Source organism: Cimex lectularius, unplaced genomic scaffold (genome assembly GCF_000648675.2).
Source record: "Cimex lectularius strain Harlan isolate CLEC.00 unplaced genomic scaffold, Clec_2.1 scaffold114, whole genome shotgun sequence".
Lineage (NCBI taxonomy): Eukaryota > Metazoa > Arthropoda > Insecta > Hemiptera > Cimicidae > Cimex > Cimex lectularius.
This window is the reverse complement of record NW_019392782.1, coordinates 1-13,584: the sequence shown is the minus strand read 5'-3', so window position 1 is coordinate 13,584 and position 13,584 is coordinate 1. Positions and strand designations below refer to the sequence as shown.

At 32.0% G+C, this 13,584-nt stretch overlaps 2 protein-coding genes across 2 annotated transcripts; one reads left to right on the top strand and one right to left on the bottom strand.

Annotated features, from left to right (window-relative positions):
• Positions 1-716: 716 nt before the first annotated feature.
• Positions 717-7,249, bottom strand: LOC106663474 (eukaryotic translation initiation factor 3 subunit I). The gene is made up of 6 exons (XM_014388333.2): positions 7,139-7,249; positions 4,311-4,557; positions 4,086-4,235; positions 3,895-4,019; positions 1,087-1,287; positions 717-1,008 (listed from the first exon to the last, which is right to left on the bottom strand). The coding sequence occupies exons 1-6, from the start codon at positions 7,139-7,141 to the stop codon at positions 760-762; spliced, it is 975 nt and encodes a 324-aa protein (XP_014243819.1). The 5' UTR covers positions 7,142-7,249; the 3' UTR covers positions 717-759.
• A 2,416-nt stretch (positions 7,250-9,665) lies between these two features.
• On the top strand, positions 9,666-12,715 carry LOC106663475 (mediator of RNA polymerase II transcription subunit 27). Its single transcript, XM_014388334.2, has 7 exons — positions 9,666-9,796; positions 9,875-10,089; positions 10,150-10,294; positions 10,352-10,470; positions 11,939-12,032; positions 12,098-12,304; positions 12,493-12,715. Exons 2-7 carry the CDS (start codon positions 9,875-9,877, stop codon positions 12,625-12,627), a joined length of 915 nt encoding a protein of 304 aa, XP_014243820.1. The 5' UTR covers positions 9,666-9,796; the 3' UTR covers positions 12,628-12,715.
• Positions 12,716-13,584: the final 869 nt, after the last annotated feature.

The window sequence follows — 13,584 nt, the reverse complement described above, 5'->3', positions numbered from 1 at the left end:
TCACCCTAGAGTATTTAATATTTATGCATTACTCTTGTATGACTTATGCATAGTCTTGTAATTATGGTTTTTTTTTACCAATCTGTGGACCATCATTCTGAACATGCCTGTTATTTTTCCCAGGCTCGGCGGTTTTTCCATTCTCCTTTTACTGTATTTGAAACTACTAGTTTTAATACAGGTTGAGAAGTGTCAAGGGTTTCAGGGTGCTTCTTTGCCCCCGTCTGCTTGTTTTTTATTTTGGCACCCACACCAACACGACCTTCTACATATCTGCATTGACCTCTTTAATTGTTCTTTTATTTTATTTATTAGAGCGTCTGCAAAGGCTCTTCTCCTGAGCTTCTGGACCACATTGAGTCAGTGCATAATAAAATTGTGGTTTTTATTTTTAATCATGCTTAGTGAGATGGATATGACGTTTAGTTCCGCCATGTTCACGCACATAGTGGGCGGGAGGTAGACATTTATAATAACCAAACATTCTAATAAACAGACATTAACAATTTTTCAGAGATGTCTGCGAAAAATTAAATTATTTGCCAGAAAAAAAGTCAATGTGATAAGTCAAGAGAAAAATAAAATTAAGAGTATGTGCACAATTCATTTTTTTACTTTATTATAAGCAGATAAAACCACATTCCTGAGTGGTGACCATTTATGGGAATTTCAACTGTAACCGTAAAAGATGATAAATCCAGTAAAAACAACAAATGTACAATAAACACCATGTATTGCCAATATAAACGAAATAATTATTTAAAAATCAAAATTGTAATCAAAATACGATTGATCGAAGCTCTGTAATCGGACGTAACCGTCTTCTCCTCCACTGGCGTAGCTCCGGCCATCAGGATGGAATGCTAAACTGTTGATTGGACCGAAATGTCCTTTGACGCGCCCAAACTCTTCCTCGAAAACTACATGGAAAAACCTGGCATCAAATTTACCGATCCTTGTCGACGTTGTCGTAACAAGAGAGGCTTCTTGACCACCACCAAGAACCACCTGTCAACAACAAATTTGTATAAATATCAGGGAAGATTTATTTATTTATTTTTTATTTATTTAATAAAATCAAATTACGTGTTCGTATAAAGGAGACAGTGAAGCGCTATTCACAGGCCTCTCTGTGTGGTAGGTTTTCAAATGAGTTAATTCCTCCGTATCAAATAATTTAGCTGTATGGTCACTTGACGCTGTTACAAACATCATTCCATCCCTGTACATCTGCATATCATTAATTGGGCCATTGTGACCATCAATTTGGTTAGTCAATTTTTCCATCTACAAAAACAAACCTCGATTATTAAATTTATTTGCATCTGAAACATTTAAAATCTAAAAGTATATCAATTTTAAAATGTTCACTGTCGGGATATAACTTAGAATGACATATGCTAAGTATAAAAAATTGTAATTGACAACTAGTTCTTTAACAATCTTATCTTTATGTTAATGAAACAATTTTGAGAATTGACAATACCTTTTTTATAGTTATATAAGACACTTACAGACTAACGACAATGCTGAGACCCTTTACGTTGTATAAACTTATACAATTTGCAAATAAAATTATTATTGTTGAGGTAATTGGCGACCGAAACACAATAAACTTTATTGCCGGTAATCATTTCTTACAAATTATGGTTCAAGTTGGAATTCAACAAAAACAAATATAAAAATAGAATTGCTTAATCAATGATAAATTAATAAAAATAAACTAAGAGCAAGTTCACTAAAAGAGAAACTTCAAGGTGATAATGTCCTTTGTCACTCGGTTGGTCATGACACCTTTATTTTACAAGAAGATAAAAATAAAATAAATTTGTTTAAGAGGGTCAGCCAATTCTTAGTTTCTTTTTTTTAATCCCTCTTTTCTTTCTTTGATATCTCGTGAACTAACAGAATTTATTTTAGAAGCTGTTCAGTGTTAAAAAAGTCCTTCAAAAAATGCACTTCATAAAAATTGCTTGATGTTTCTTTTTCACAAGAACGGTTTAACTTTAATCATCTTAATTTTTCAGGGCCTGAATTTTATACAAATAAAAATTTTATAAAAATAATTTTACAAAAAAGCACTCAACAAACCTTTAATATTTTGCCCTTGTTAATTAATGAACAGAAGCCAAGACAAAGGAACAGTAAGGTTCAAAATATCACTTTCATTTGAATTTTGACGTTTTGAGTGCGATTTTTGCGACATATTGTCTTGATGGTGCCAAGCGCTACTGTCGATGTTGAGATACTTCTGTCGGATAGCAGGGATTCTATTATATTGGGATTTATGCCATTCTGATCTGTGTAGACCTTTTAATTTTTAAATCGAGCACTTACTGAGTTCAAATTTGCCAATCTTTACATCAAATGAAAAATCTACTTTAATTTTTTTTTTAAATTAACATTCTTGGCCAAAATGTTTAAACAATTTTTATGAGCACTTCTGGTGCTCGAAATTGCAAATCTTTTGCACAAAACGAGGCCAAAAATCTAGTTTAATTTGAAAATAAAATTTTGAATAAAACCCATTACATTTCGTGGTCCGATTGACCAATTAACTTTTTTCAATTAATTAATATTTGTGGAAAGTATTGGTTGAGATAAAAAATTCAGTGTCATGAGCGGGATTCGAACCCACCATCTTTGGCTAAATATGCCGCTGCTCTACCACTTGAGCTATTGTGACTTCGATCCGCTCAGACACTAACTTCCCATATCAACCCCACCTTTTTGAATTTTGAAAAATGGCAAAAAGGAGGGAAAATTCGAGAAGTGAGGTTGAGATGGGAAGTTAGTGTCCGAGTGGATCGAAGTCATGATGGCTCAAGGGGTAGAGCAGCGGCATATTTAGCCAAAGATCGTTGGTTCGAATCCTGCTCGTGATACTGATTTTTTTATCTCAACAAAGACCTTTCATAAATATTAATTATGAATAAAAATAAAAACTTGGTCAAACATGTTTTGAGCAATTCCAGTGTCCATAAATGCATATATTTTTACACTGAACAAAGCAAAAATTCATCGTTTAATTTTTTTAAATATTAATAGAAATTAATTTGGTAAAAATTGATAGAAATTAATTTGGTAAAAATTAATAGAAATTAATTTGATAAAAATTAATAGAAATTAATTTGGTAAAAATTAATAGAAATTAATTTGGTAAAAATTAATAGAAATTAATTTGGTAAAAATTAATAGAAATTAATTTGGTAAAAATTAATAGAAATAATTTGGTAAAAATTAATAAAAATTAATTTGGTAAAAATTTATAAAATTTTTCTTAGCACTTTCCGAATTAAAATTGCAAATCCTTCATCCTAGCTATGCAAAAAAATCTAGTTTAACAATAATAATTTTAAAAGGTTAGGCTAAGTTTGAATGCTGCAGCAGTTGTGGAGCCTTTTCACCACATGCACAGGGGTGTAAATACAAGTAGAAATCAAGTAAAAAAAAAAAAAATGTGGTAAAAACGCGAAGAAAAAACTTTTAACACTAAAACTGGTTGATCCGCCCAGCAGATGCACAGTGCTTTTTCTGTAGATAATATGCCCAATCATATCCAACAAGGCCTGAGAGCCATACCAAAATAAATAAATTAATTAATTAATTTCATAAAAATTTCTATTATCCCCCAGGACACATATGATAAAATAAACGTAGTCCTACCAAAGGTAGCAAAATGTAATAATTACTCTTACAAGTAAATCATATAGGCATATGAGTTGGCAAAGTTATGTAGCATTTTTTGTGAATAGGTGAAGACTGTCCTATTAATAAATAAGTCCACTTTATATATTGTGCATATTATCTATGTTATACTTAATATCCACTCTCGCATTTGACAAACATCTATAAAAATAGCAAATAGCAATAATATTCGCATAGTCATCTCACCCTGATATCCCACTGTGTTATTTTCCCATTCTCATGGCCTGTTACGATTTTTTCATTCAAAGATCCCCATTGAAGTGCGGTTACTTTGGAATCAGGTACAGGTATGGAAAGTATTGGTTCTGCACCTTAGAATGCACAAAAAAATTAATAAAAAGAAAACTTAATGAAAATTTACTGATATAGCAACAAACCTTGTGAATCGGCTGTCCTTACGTCAATTAATACAATTTCACATATCTGTTTCCTTTGGGTATCAGTAGAAAATGCGACCAAATTACCGCAATAGCTAAAAACGCATGTCCTCACGGTAGACTTTGCTTCAACATTTGTCATTTCCTTACCTGAAAGAATAATTTTTTATTATTTTTTATTGTAAATCCATATCACTAAAATACATTTTTTTAACTTTTACTAACCATTCGAACAGTCCCATATTTTTAACATATTGTCACCAGCTCCGGTAACAAGTTTATCTGTGTCCCAATCCACATCTAAGCACCACACTGCACCAGAATGTCCTTGAAACGTACCAAGACGCTCTCCGTTGAGAGAGTACCAGACATTCGGGGCTGTATCCTTGGCAGCGGAGAAAAGAAGATCTCCCTCTCTGTTGTATTTGATTTGTGTGATTGGACGTTCGTGTCCATGAAGCATAAGTGGTTTCTACAACAAATTGACATTATTATTAATAACATCTATAAATAAAATTATTTCAATACATCATGACATCATAACTAAAACTTCATTCCACAGAAATCACCCAAACTCATTACTGAACATGGCCGTTCTATTATAAATAGTACTTGACTATTTTTTTTTCTGTTTCTTTTTTGTATGCATTAAAATGCAATGTATTTATTAGCATGAATGTAAAATGTGAAAGGGCTGATATGGGAAAACTGTGTGCCCCATCAACTTTCAATTAGATTAGTTATATAGTTTGCATAGTTGGTCAGTGAAAGGGTATAAGAAGAACAAAATTACCAGTATTGACCAAATTAAAGGTTCATCAATGCATACCACAGGAAGAAATTTCACACAGTGTAAAGAAGGAATATCCAGTACTTCACCACCATTCTTTTCAAACTGATACACTCATAGGAAAAGAGATATTTAAGAATGTGCACAACACTGAACATAGCGAAAAGCCGAACTTTGTCAGACTGACAAAAATCACTGAGGAAGGCAGACCAAGATGAATCATAACTATCAAATTAAAGGTTTATCACACCACAGACCAGGAAGAAATCTTGAAGACAGAGTGACAAGCCAATAAACATTTTTTTTTTAAATACAAAAAGTGTCAATGGTTCGTCCTTCTAGAATTAACTCGTAATGAATTATGCCCTCATAAATGCAAAATACAGAGACTATTGTCTTTTTGTTGAAGTGCCCTTGTTTGGTGACTGGTGGAGCAGGCTGATTGAAGTCTAGCCATTTTTTTGTTGTGGGGTTTCTCCAATATATCCACTTTTCACCACAATTATTCTTTTATTCTTTTGATGAACCGAAGGTCATTTGTATTTTTCAAAAGATGTTGACAAATTTCTACTCAGCGTCATACCTGCTCAATGGTCAACTTGTGAAGAACCACACATAATGAGCGATTCACTTTCCCCAAGGTGTGCAGTCCTAAAACCATTTATGGTGGACTGGGAAACTCAATGCTATCTTGCCAATTCCCGAGTACTTTTTGTTGGGTCTGCCTCAACTGAGTTCCACAGAGCTTCCTCGTTGTGTGACGATTTTCATCTAGAACCCTATTTCCTCTCGGCTTTAAATTTCTGGAACCAACTGCATACAGTCCGTTCAGAGATAGCATCCTCTTCTTCAAGTTGTCGCACCAAACGGAAGGTAGAAAACTTACATATCAATAATAATATTTGCATAATATACAAAAATTTCAAATTTTAAGTGTTGTTTAACCAAACTAAGACAAAACTGAAGGTAGCAAGATGAGTTTTTTACACATTAATTTAGTATAGACTATGGATTAAATGTGTGTCAAATCTGATTGCATTTGAAAAACCAATAAAGCCTGCAGGGGATTACAAATTCCAATAAAATGAGATCTGTCAATTTTTATTACTCGCCCTATTACATATACTTTATTACCCTTGTAATTACAACTCTCTGATGCAGGTTGCCTAACACCTTCTCTAAAATTCAAAATTTAAAGGTGCACATGCAGGATTCTCTGAATGACGAGCAAAGGTTCGCCGAATCCCGACTAATGGGTATGGATGTCGATTATTTGCTGATCAACAATAGTGCTCGCCTTGCTCAGTTAATCGTTGCTTTTCTAGTCAAAAGTGCATGAATATTCGTGAAGTAGCCGAACTCAAAGCATCCACACATTCGGGAATCAACTGTACTGTATGTAAATCAACTGTAATCACCAATCAATAGTTATTATTTAATTATATTTATCGCTATTTATTTCTTAATAATAAACAATTCCTAACTAGTATAGATGTATTAATGAAAGAACAACATAGCACTGTTTCTGTAGGTTTATAATAGATTAGCCCAACAAAGCAGTCTTGAAGTTCCTCAAGCAAGCTGAACCAATAATTTAGATTCTCTTCCAAATAACAAAAACCAGAAAAAGTTTTTCGATGCGTGGAATTGGATCGAAATGATGATGAGACAACAGCACTCTACAACTGAGTTTGTAGCCACTACTTGAAACAGTAACCGCAGCTTCACTGTTGTCCTTCATGACTGATAGTAAGTTGACAACTCGCACCGCACTTAGCGAATATTCACTGTTTCCGCACGAACTGGGTGTTGTAGATGCATGTGTACGTAGGCATGCTATTTGGCGATGCTGAGACAAGCATCTCGAGACTTGGCAAATATTCAGCGGCAATCGGCATTCGGAAAAATGTCTGGAGCCATCTACAGATTTATCCAGATTTACAATCAAGCTAAATTGATCACAAAAGCCTCTATTAGGTTGTTATTTCTTCGAAAGTTTTCGACTTTATCAGCTAGGATTACTGTATCTACATTAATGCTACTAATAACTTAAATCTATCATAGCAGATTTATTCTAAACGAACTAAACGTTAATTTAGCATAAATCACGATGTGAGGACATAAAAGTAGATTTGCCTGTTCGACTAAGCATATTGTAATCCACCATACAGTATATTTACAACTAAAACGCTTGCATTATAAGAGTGTTTATGTATTTACATGTGTTAAATATAGGATAAATAAAACGGATAAATATTTTTACCATGTTTACGATTTCGATTACGACTTCGTTACCATCCGCCGAAATGTACAGTAAAGAAACTACTTAAACACGTTATGCCACTCCTGTGAAATAGGTTAACATTGAGGTAACGTTGGAAGGGTTTCGTTTGGTTAACAGTTTTTTCAAATTTTCCCTTTTATATTGACTTATTTTTTTAAATATATTTTTTCGCACATTAATTAGCAATATAAATTAAACGTATTCTTTTCAACAAAAGGCTATATTTTTCGTAGAGAAATAGTTTCATTCTATAGTTAGAAATAACATAGCAGCAGAATTGCTAAATCTACCCAAACACCAGGTGCCTGACCATGTATACCTACAACACCATATTAAAATATAAAAAATAATATAAAATATATAAGATAAAATACCATGAAAAGTTAGATTATAAATTACTACTATTAATCATAACTATTACTATTATACTAATTAGCATTTGTCTGCAGGGTCATGCATTATATCTAATCCTTTGCTCCTATCCCACAGGACGATTCTTCTGTTCAGCAAGCGTCAGACCACTCCTTTGACACTCATTTTCATTATTTTTCATACAATATATGTTTAAGTCTTTTATTTTATTTTTTTATGGGCCAAAAACCCAATTCTTAAAAAAGTATATAAAAGTAAGGAGAAAAACAACAACATATACAATACAGTGCTTATACTAGCTCAACATTACTAAAAACTAAAACACTATACTATACATCAATGAAAAAGACAATAAAATCCTTATAAATAAAACAACAAAGATATAATTAAACACCCTGCCTATATAATTATAATGACTAGGAATAATACAAATATTATAACAAAGCATTATAACTATATACATAGTACATTTTTAGGTTTGTTTAGCTAAATAAAATTATTACGGTTTTAATGAGTAAACAGAAGTATTAAAAAAATGAACAGTATAGCTATGTTGTTCCATTCTATCATCATGCAATGCATCGAGGAGTGTAGTGAAAAATCTGTTCCTTTATATACAATAAAAAATATTTTCTTATTTATGAGGTGGCAAGGTGGTACATAAAATTGGAGTTTACCAAAGATTTCTGGGGATTCTATACATTTATTAATTAATTTGAAAATAAAAATAATGTCAAAATACTTTCTTCTGCAGCTAAGTTCGGAAATCTTGAAGTAAGACTGAATGGGACTCCATGATAGGATTTATCATTGTGACAAATTTAATTTCAAATATAATGTACGAAGGAATTTATTTATTTTATTTTTTTTAGAAGTTTTATTTCATCATTTTATATCTATATAGTGTACTAGTTCGGATTCAAGATGATTGAGGCTTATTCAAAAATAGTTCGAACAAGTGAATTATATAGATGGATGTAGCAAGAAAGATATTTGAACTGAAAGGTTCTTTGGATTATGAAGCTAAGCGTTTTAAAGGAGCGATTTTTGACTTCTTGTAAATGTAGCTTAAACGTAATTTATCTATCAAACATGATGCCAAGATCTCTAATAAAAGTTACTCTGGTTAACAAGCTGTGATTAATGATATAAGAGTGGAAAATAGATTTTTTGTAAAAAAGAAAGATAGTAAACATTTAGAATTATTTAAGAATAGTTGGTTAGTTTGACACCAATTGTAAAAATTATTGAGAGCGTTTTTTAAATTAAAGCTATCAAAGGCAGAATAAATTGTTGTATATATTGTTATCATTAATGAATAGGAGAAAGAGAAAAGGACCAAGATGGGATCCTTGTGGCACACCAGATAAAACAGAAAAGGGAAAAGATCTAAAAGAACTGATATCAACTATAAATAACTATGCAGCCAGAGCTGTAGATTTCCAGATATTCCATCAGCTTCTAGCTTTATGTTTGTATTGACAGTAGTTCAAGTCATCCCTATAAATCAATTTTTGATGTGTACAATTTATAAATTATAATTTACAATTGCTGTATAGATGTGAGTATACTGGTGTCCAATGTGGAATGTATGCTTTATTAAATAATAATAAGTATCCAATAAGTACAATCACACTCCTTTTTAACTAAAATTATGGAGAATCATATCTACTTTGGTAGCATAGAAGTAGAATTCATCAGCTTGAGCCAAATTGGCAATAGTTTCTAACCTAATTAAACTAGCAATATTTATAAAAGTATGAGTACTTTTTAAAGAATATTACTACTGTTTTGAAAAATTCTGTGCAAAATAAATTTCATAAGTTGGATTTTTATTTATCTAAGTATGCAGTATTTACATTTCTTTATAAAGAAATATATATTTTATGTAAATAGAAGTTGAAAATTATCCTTACTGAAAGAAAGAATGGGCACACTGCTTTCATTCAATCTGATTTTTCTTCCTCTTCATTTTCATATTTATAAAAATATTTATTCCTACATTTTATGAGTAGTAAAAGGAAGATTTTGTTTTATTTTTATTAATATTTAGTTTATTGATTTTTTGGAGGGATAATTGCTAAAATAAGGGAAAGGACAGCCTGCTACCCATCTCCCACCCTGTTACACTTACATCTACAGCAATCCCACAACTGTTATAGTGCAACCAAACGTTCTCCGGTTTGGAAATAGTTTTGACTATGACCCATGAGATAGTTCTGCGTACCTTTGACTTCTAATTCCAGCAACGTTCGATCGAAATTTGTACGTAGTTCGAGATATAAATAGAGTAAAGAAGTAGCTAGTCTTTGTGTTGATTCATTGACTTTTTCCATGAGAAAGATGGATTTGGCTGGTCGAGATATGCATCCAAAAATGATGGACAACCTCTACACCGCTTTGAGCTCTATCAAAGTTTTAAGATGCACAGTTGGTCAGATATTCAGTGCTTTGGCGAATGGAGTGAGGGCTGATCATTTTTCAGGGGAGGAAAACAAAGAGGCCAAATTTGTAGCAGAGATTGATGATTTGCTCAACGCCATCAGCCAGCAATTAAGGTACAAATTTAACTCATTTTACTACAAAACAGTCGAAAACTAATAATAATAAAATATTAGGGAAGTAGATCAAGCCGTGGCAAATCTCCAGCAGCCGACAGGTCCGTTCACCTTAGGAAACACTTCTTTTCTGAGTCAAGAATGCACTTTAGAAAGGCAAGGGTTGTATGGGCGGCTCGTACTTAGCTATAAGTGGACCGATAAGGTAATTCGATTTGCGTAAACAATCGTATTTTTTTTTCACTCATTCTTTTCATTGTAGATTCACGAATACAGTGCTCAAGCAGCGACGCTTCTGAGTCAAAACTCGCTGAAAAGGACCTATTATTCTGGAAGCACGAAGCGAAGAAGGCCTCTGAGCTCGCACAATGTACCACCACAGTAAGTTTTATATTTGTTATAGATATAGGCTATATTGGCCGCAAGGCTTGGCTATATTTTAATGCAATTAATTAAGGTTTTTTTGTTTGTTTTTTAAGTTGAGATAAAAAATTCAGTGTCACGAGCGGGATTTGAACACACTACCTTCGGCTTGATACACCGCTACTCTACCACTTGAGCTATTGTGAAGTCACAATAGCTCAAGTGGTAGAGTAGTGGCGTAACAAGCCGAAGTTCGTGGGTTCGAATCCCGCTCTTGACACTAACTTTTTTATCTCAGCTTAAAAAAACCCTTAATTAATTGAATGATATTAATTGGTCAAGTGGACCACAAAAAATAGTGAATTTAATGGACTATGTTTTAATGTTGAGGCTTCAACATGACAACAGTATNAATAATTCAATGATCTGCGCGATGCCCTCCATATATATTCAATTTACCATACACATTTTTTTGAAATGAAAAATTTGTGCCACAGGCAGGATTCAAACCCACATTCTTCAAATAAATAATTCAATGACCTGCCACTTAAGTTACCGTGACTAAATTTAGCTAATTGGAATAAATGGGGAATCGAAACGAGAATTTTGTGCTGGTCATGGTAGCTCAAATGGTAGAGCAGAGTAACCTGTGGACAAAATTAATACACAACACAAAAATAGAGATATATAAACTTATGGCAAGGATCATCAATTATTTGTAGAAAACAGCCGGTGTGCACACTGTCAAATCTGATTCTACGAAAAGCACTCATACAGAAAAGTGTCGATTGCCCCTTAAACAAGTCAGAAAAAAGTGAAAAGGACATGTAGAGATGTTCCACATAAGCTTACAGCAAGCTAAACTTAAATTATATTCCATTAGATTTCGTGGTCTGATTGGCCAAATAACATCTTTCAACTAATTAATCTTTATATAAATTATTGGTTGAGATAAAAAAAGTCAGCGCCACGAGTGGGATTCGAACCCACAACCATTGGCTAAATATGCTGTTGCTCTACCACTTGAGCAGCGGATAGCCAAAGGTTGTGAGTTCAAATCCCGCTCGTGGCACTGACTTTTTTATCTCAACTAATACCTTACATTAAAATGTAATTTTGATTTATGAAAAGAATGAATTTATTGTTGGCCTTATACTAAAATATTGGAACAAGGGATAAATATCCACAATTATTTTGATTCTATAATGGCATTTCCAAGCTCTATTCGGACAAATGTTGTAAGCATGGTGTTTTATCCTCCTTGTATGAATAAGATGGAAGTTATGCTTTATATTCGTCAAGTTCATCAGTTAAACGTTTATATGAAAAAATAAATAAGTAAATACTACCCTTATTTTATATTTCAATGCTGACCTCGTTCCCATTTGATTATAGTACCAATATTTTATTACCATGATAAGCCACCTATACTATCTAAATTCAATTTTACATCATAATATTTAATATCATAATGTTATTGTTACAGAAATGTTGACTCTTTGCTTTCGGCAATCGACAGGCAATATTCAGACATGAATTTTTCAATTTCAAGGCCTTTTGCTTCTAACGCTGTCGTCCAGGTAATGTTTGAATATATATATTCAATAGTGGCCATTATTGTAATTGTGGTTGGCTTTTATTTTAGATTCAATTGGGAAGAGTTCTGCAGGCAGCGGTTGCTTTCAAAGGGCTTATGATAGAGTGGGTCGTCGTAAAAGCAACTGGCGAAACGATCGACTTGTGGACCGAATCGAGGCATAAAGTGTTCAGAAAGATAACGGAAAACTGTCACGCTGCCATGTTACATTTCTCGTCACCCACCCTACCCGAAATTGCCGTTAGATCTTTTATGGTGAGCATTTAATTAAATGCACTCAAAGGCTACTCGTATTTTGTTGTTTATCTCAAACTATACATTTTTTTTTTGTATTAATTACAGTATACTTATTTTAATGTAAACCAAATTAAACAAGATCAAAAATTCATGAGTTTAATGAAAATTATTTAATTATGATGGTGACATTATGACTTTTTTTGCAGACTTGGTTCCACAGCCACATAACTCTTTTTAGCGATACTTGCAAAAGATGTGGAAATCATTTACACTGCGCATTACCGCCGACTTGGAGGGATTTCAGATCTCTGGAGCCATTCCATGAAGAGTGTAAATCATAAGTAAGAAACGTAACACAAAACCGTTTGTAAATATTAACTTTTTTAATATTTGCTACATAATATTTGTATTTTTGTACATAATATAAAATGAAGTAATTTGCAAAAACATTTATTAAAGTGATTTTAATTGTTATCTTAAATTATCTTCCTTTCTCGTAAAGACTGCAAGTCACAATAGTTTATTCCCAAAAATTGTGAAATTTGTATTATGGTTAGTATTTATATGACCTTTATATATCAAAACAAGACCATTCAATAGAACTGTTCTTGTTAAAATTTACTTTACTAAAAATAAAAGTTTATTTATTTTTAATTTAATTTATTGAAAGTTGGTGTTTCTTGTTTTAACATTTTTTCTTCTTTTCTACACAATCTTCTTTCTTAAAAATTAAAAAAATAATAAAATCTGATAACTTATAAAAATAAGTTTGTTAAAACCAAAATTTTTATTTAAAAAATAAGCAATTTATTATTTGTTTTATCTTTAAAAGTTTTCCATTCCTATTTTAAATTCCGATGTGACTAATACGATATCTTTATGATTTTTTTTTAAAAGCCATGAATGATTGTACATTCTATTACAATCCTTTATGATTTTATAACTTTTTTGTATTTTTAGTCATATTTGCTTCACTATAAAGATATAAATCTCCGTAATAAATATGATAGTCGGTTAAGAATTGATTAGTAGACATAAATTATGTTAAAATCCCACAGTGATAGTAGTTAATTGTATTAACTTGTATTGTTTGAAGGAGCATAATTTTTTTTCAAAACACCGGTACCCCTGAGGGTTTATATAACTCCGCAGTTCAAATACCCTCATTAAAAAAAATATATAAAAAAATTAAAAATAAATAAATAACAAAAAAATAATTTTTAATTAATTAAGGTTTTTAGTTGAGATAAAGATTGAAAGATATATTGGTCAAGCGGACCACAAAAACTAGTAAAAAT

What these genes read in the sequence shown, in the direction of transcription:
- LOC106663474 (XM_014388333.2), bottom strand. An exon ending in AAGGACAGCCGATTCACAAG is followed by an intron (nt 4,020 to 4,085) that starts GTTTGTTGCTAT and finishes GTGCATTCTAAG; the next exon opens with GTGCAGAACCAATACTTTCC. An exon ending in TGTCTCCTTTATACGAACAC is followed by an intron (nt 1,009 to 1,086) that starts GTAATTTGATTT and finishes TGTTGTTGACAG; the next exon opens with GTGGTTCTTGGTGGTGGTCA.
- LOC106663475 (XM_014388334.2), top strand. Translation starts at nt 9,875, where the DNA reads ATGGATTTGGCTGGTCGAGATATGCATCCAAAAATGATGGACAACCTC. An exon ending in TCGCACAATGTACCACCACA is followed by an intron (nt 10,471 to 11,938) that starts GTAAGTTTTATA and finishes TTATTGTTACAG; the next exon opens with AAATGTTGACTCTTTGCTTT. An exon ending in CTTCTAACGCTGTCGTCCAG is followed by an intron (nt 12,033 to 12,097) that starts GTAATGTTTGAA and finishes CTTTTATTTTAG; the next exon opens with ATTCAATTGGGAAGAGTTCT.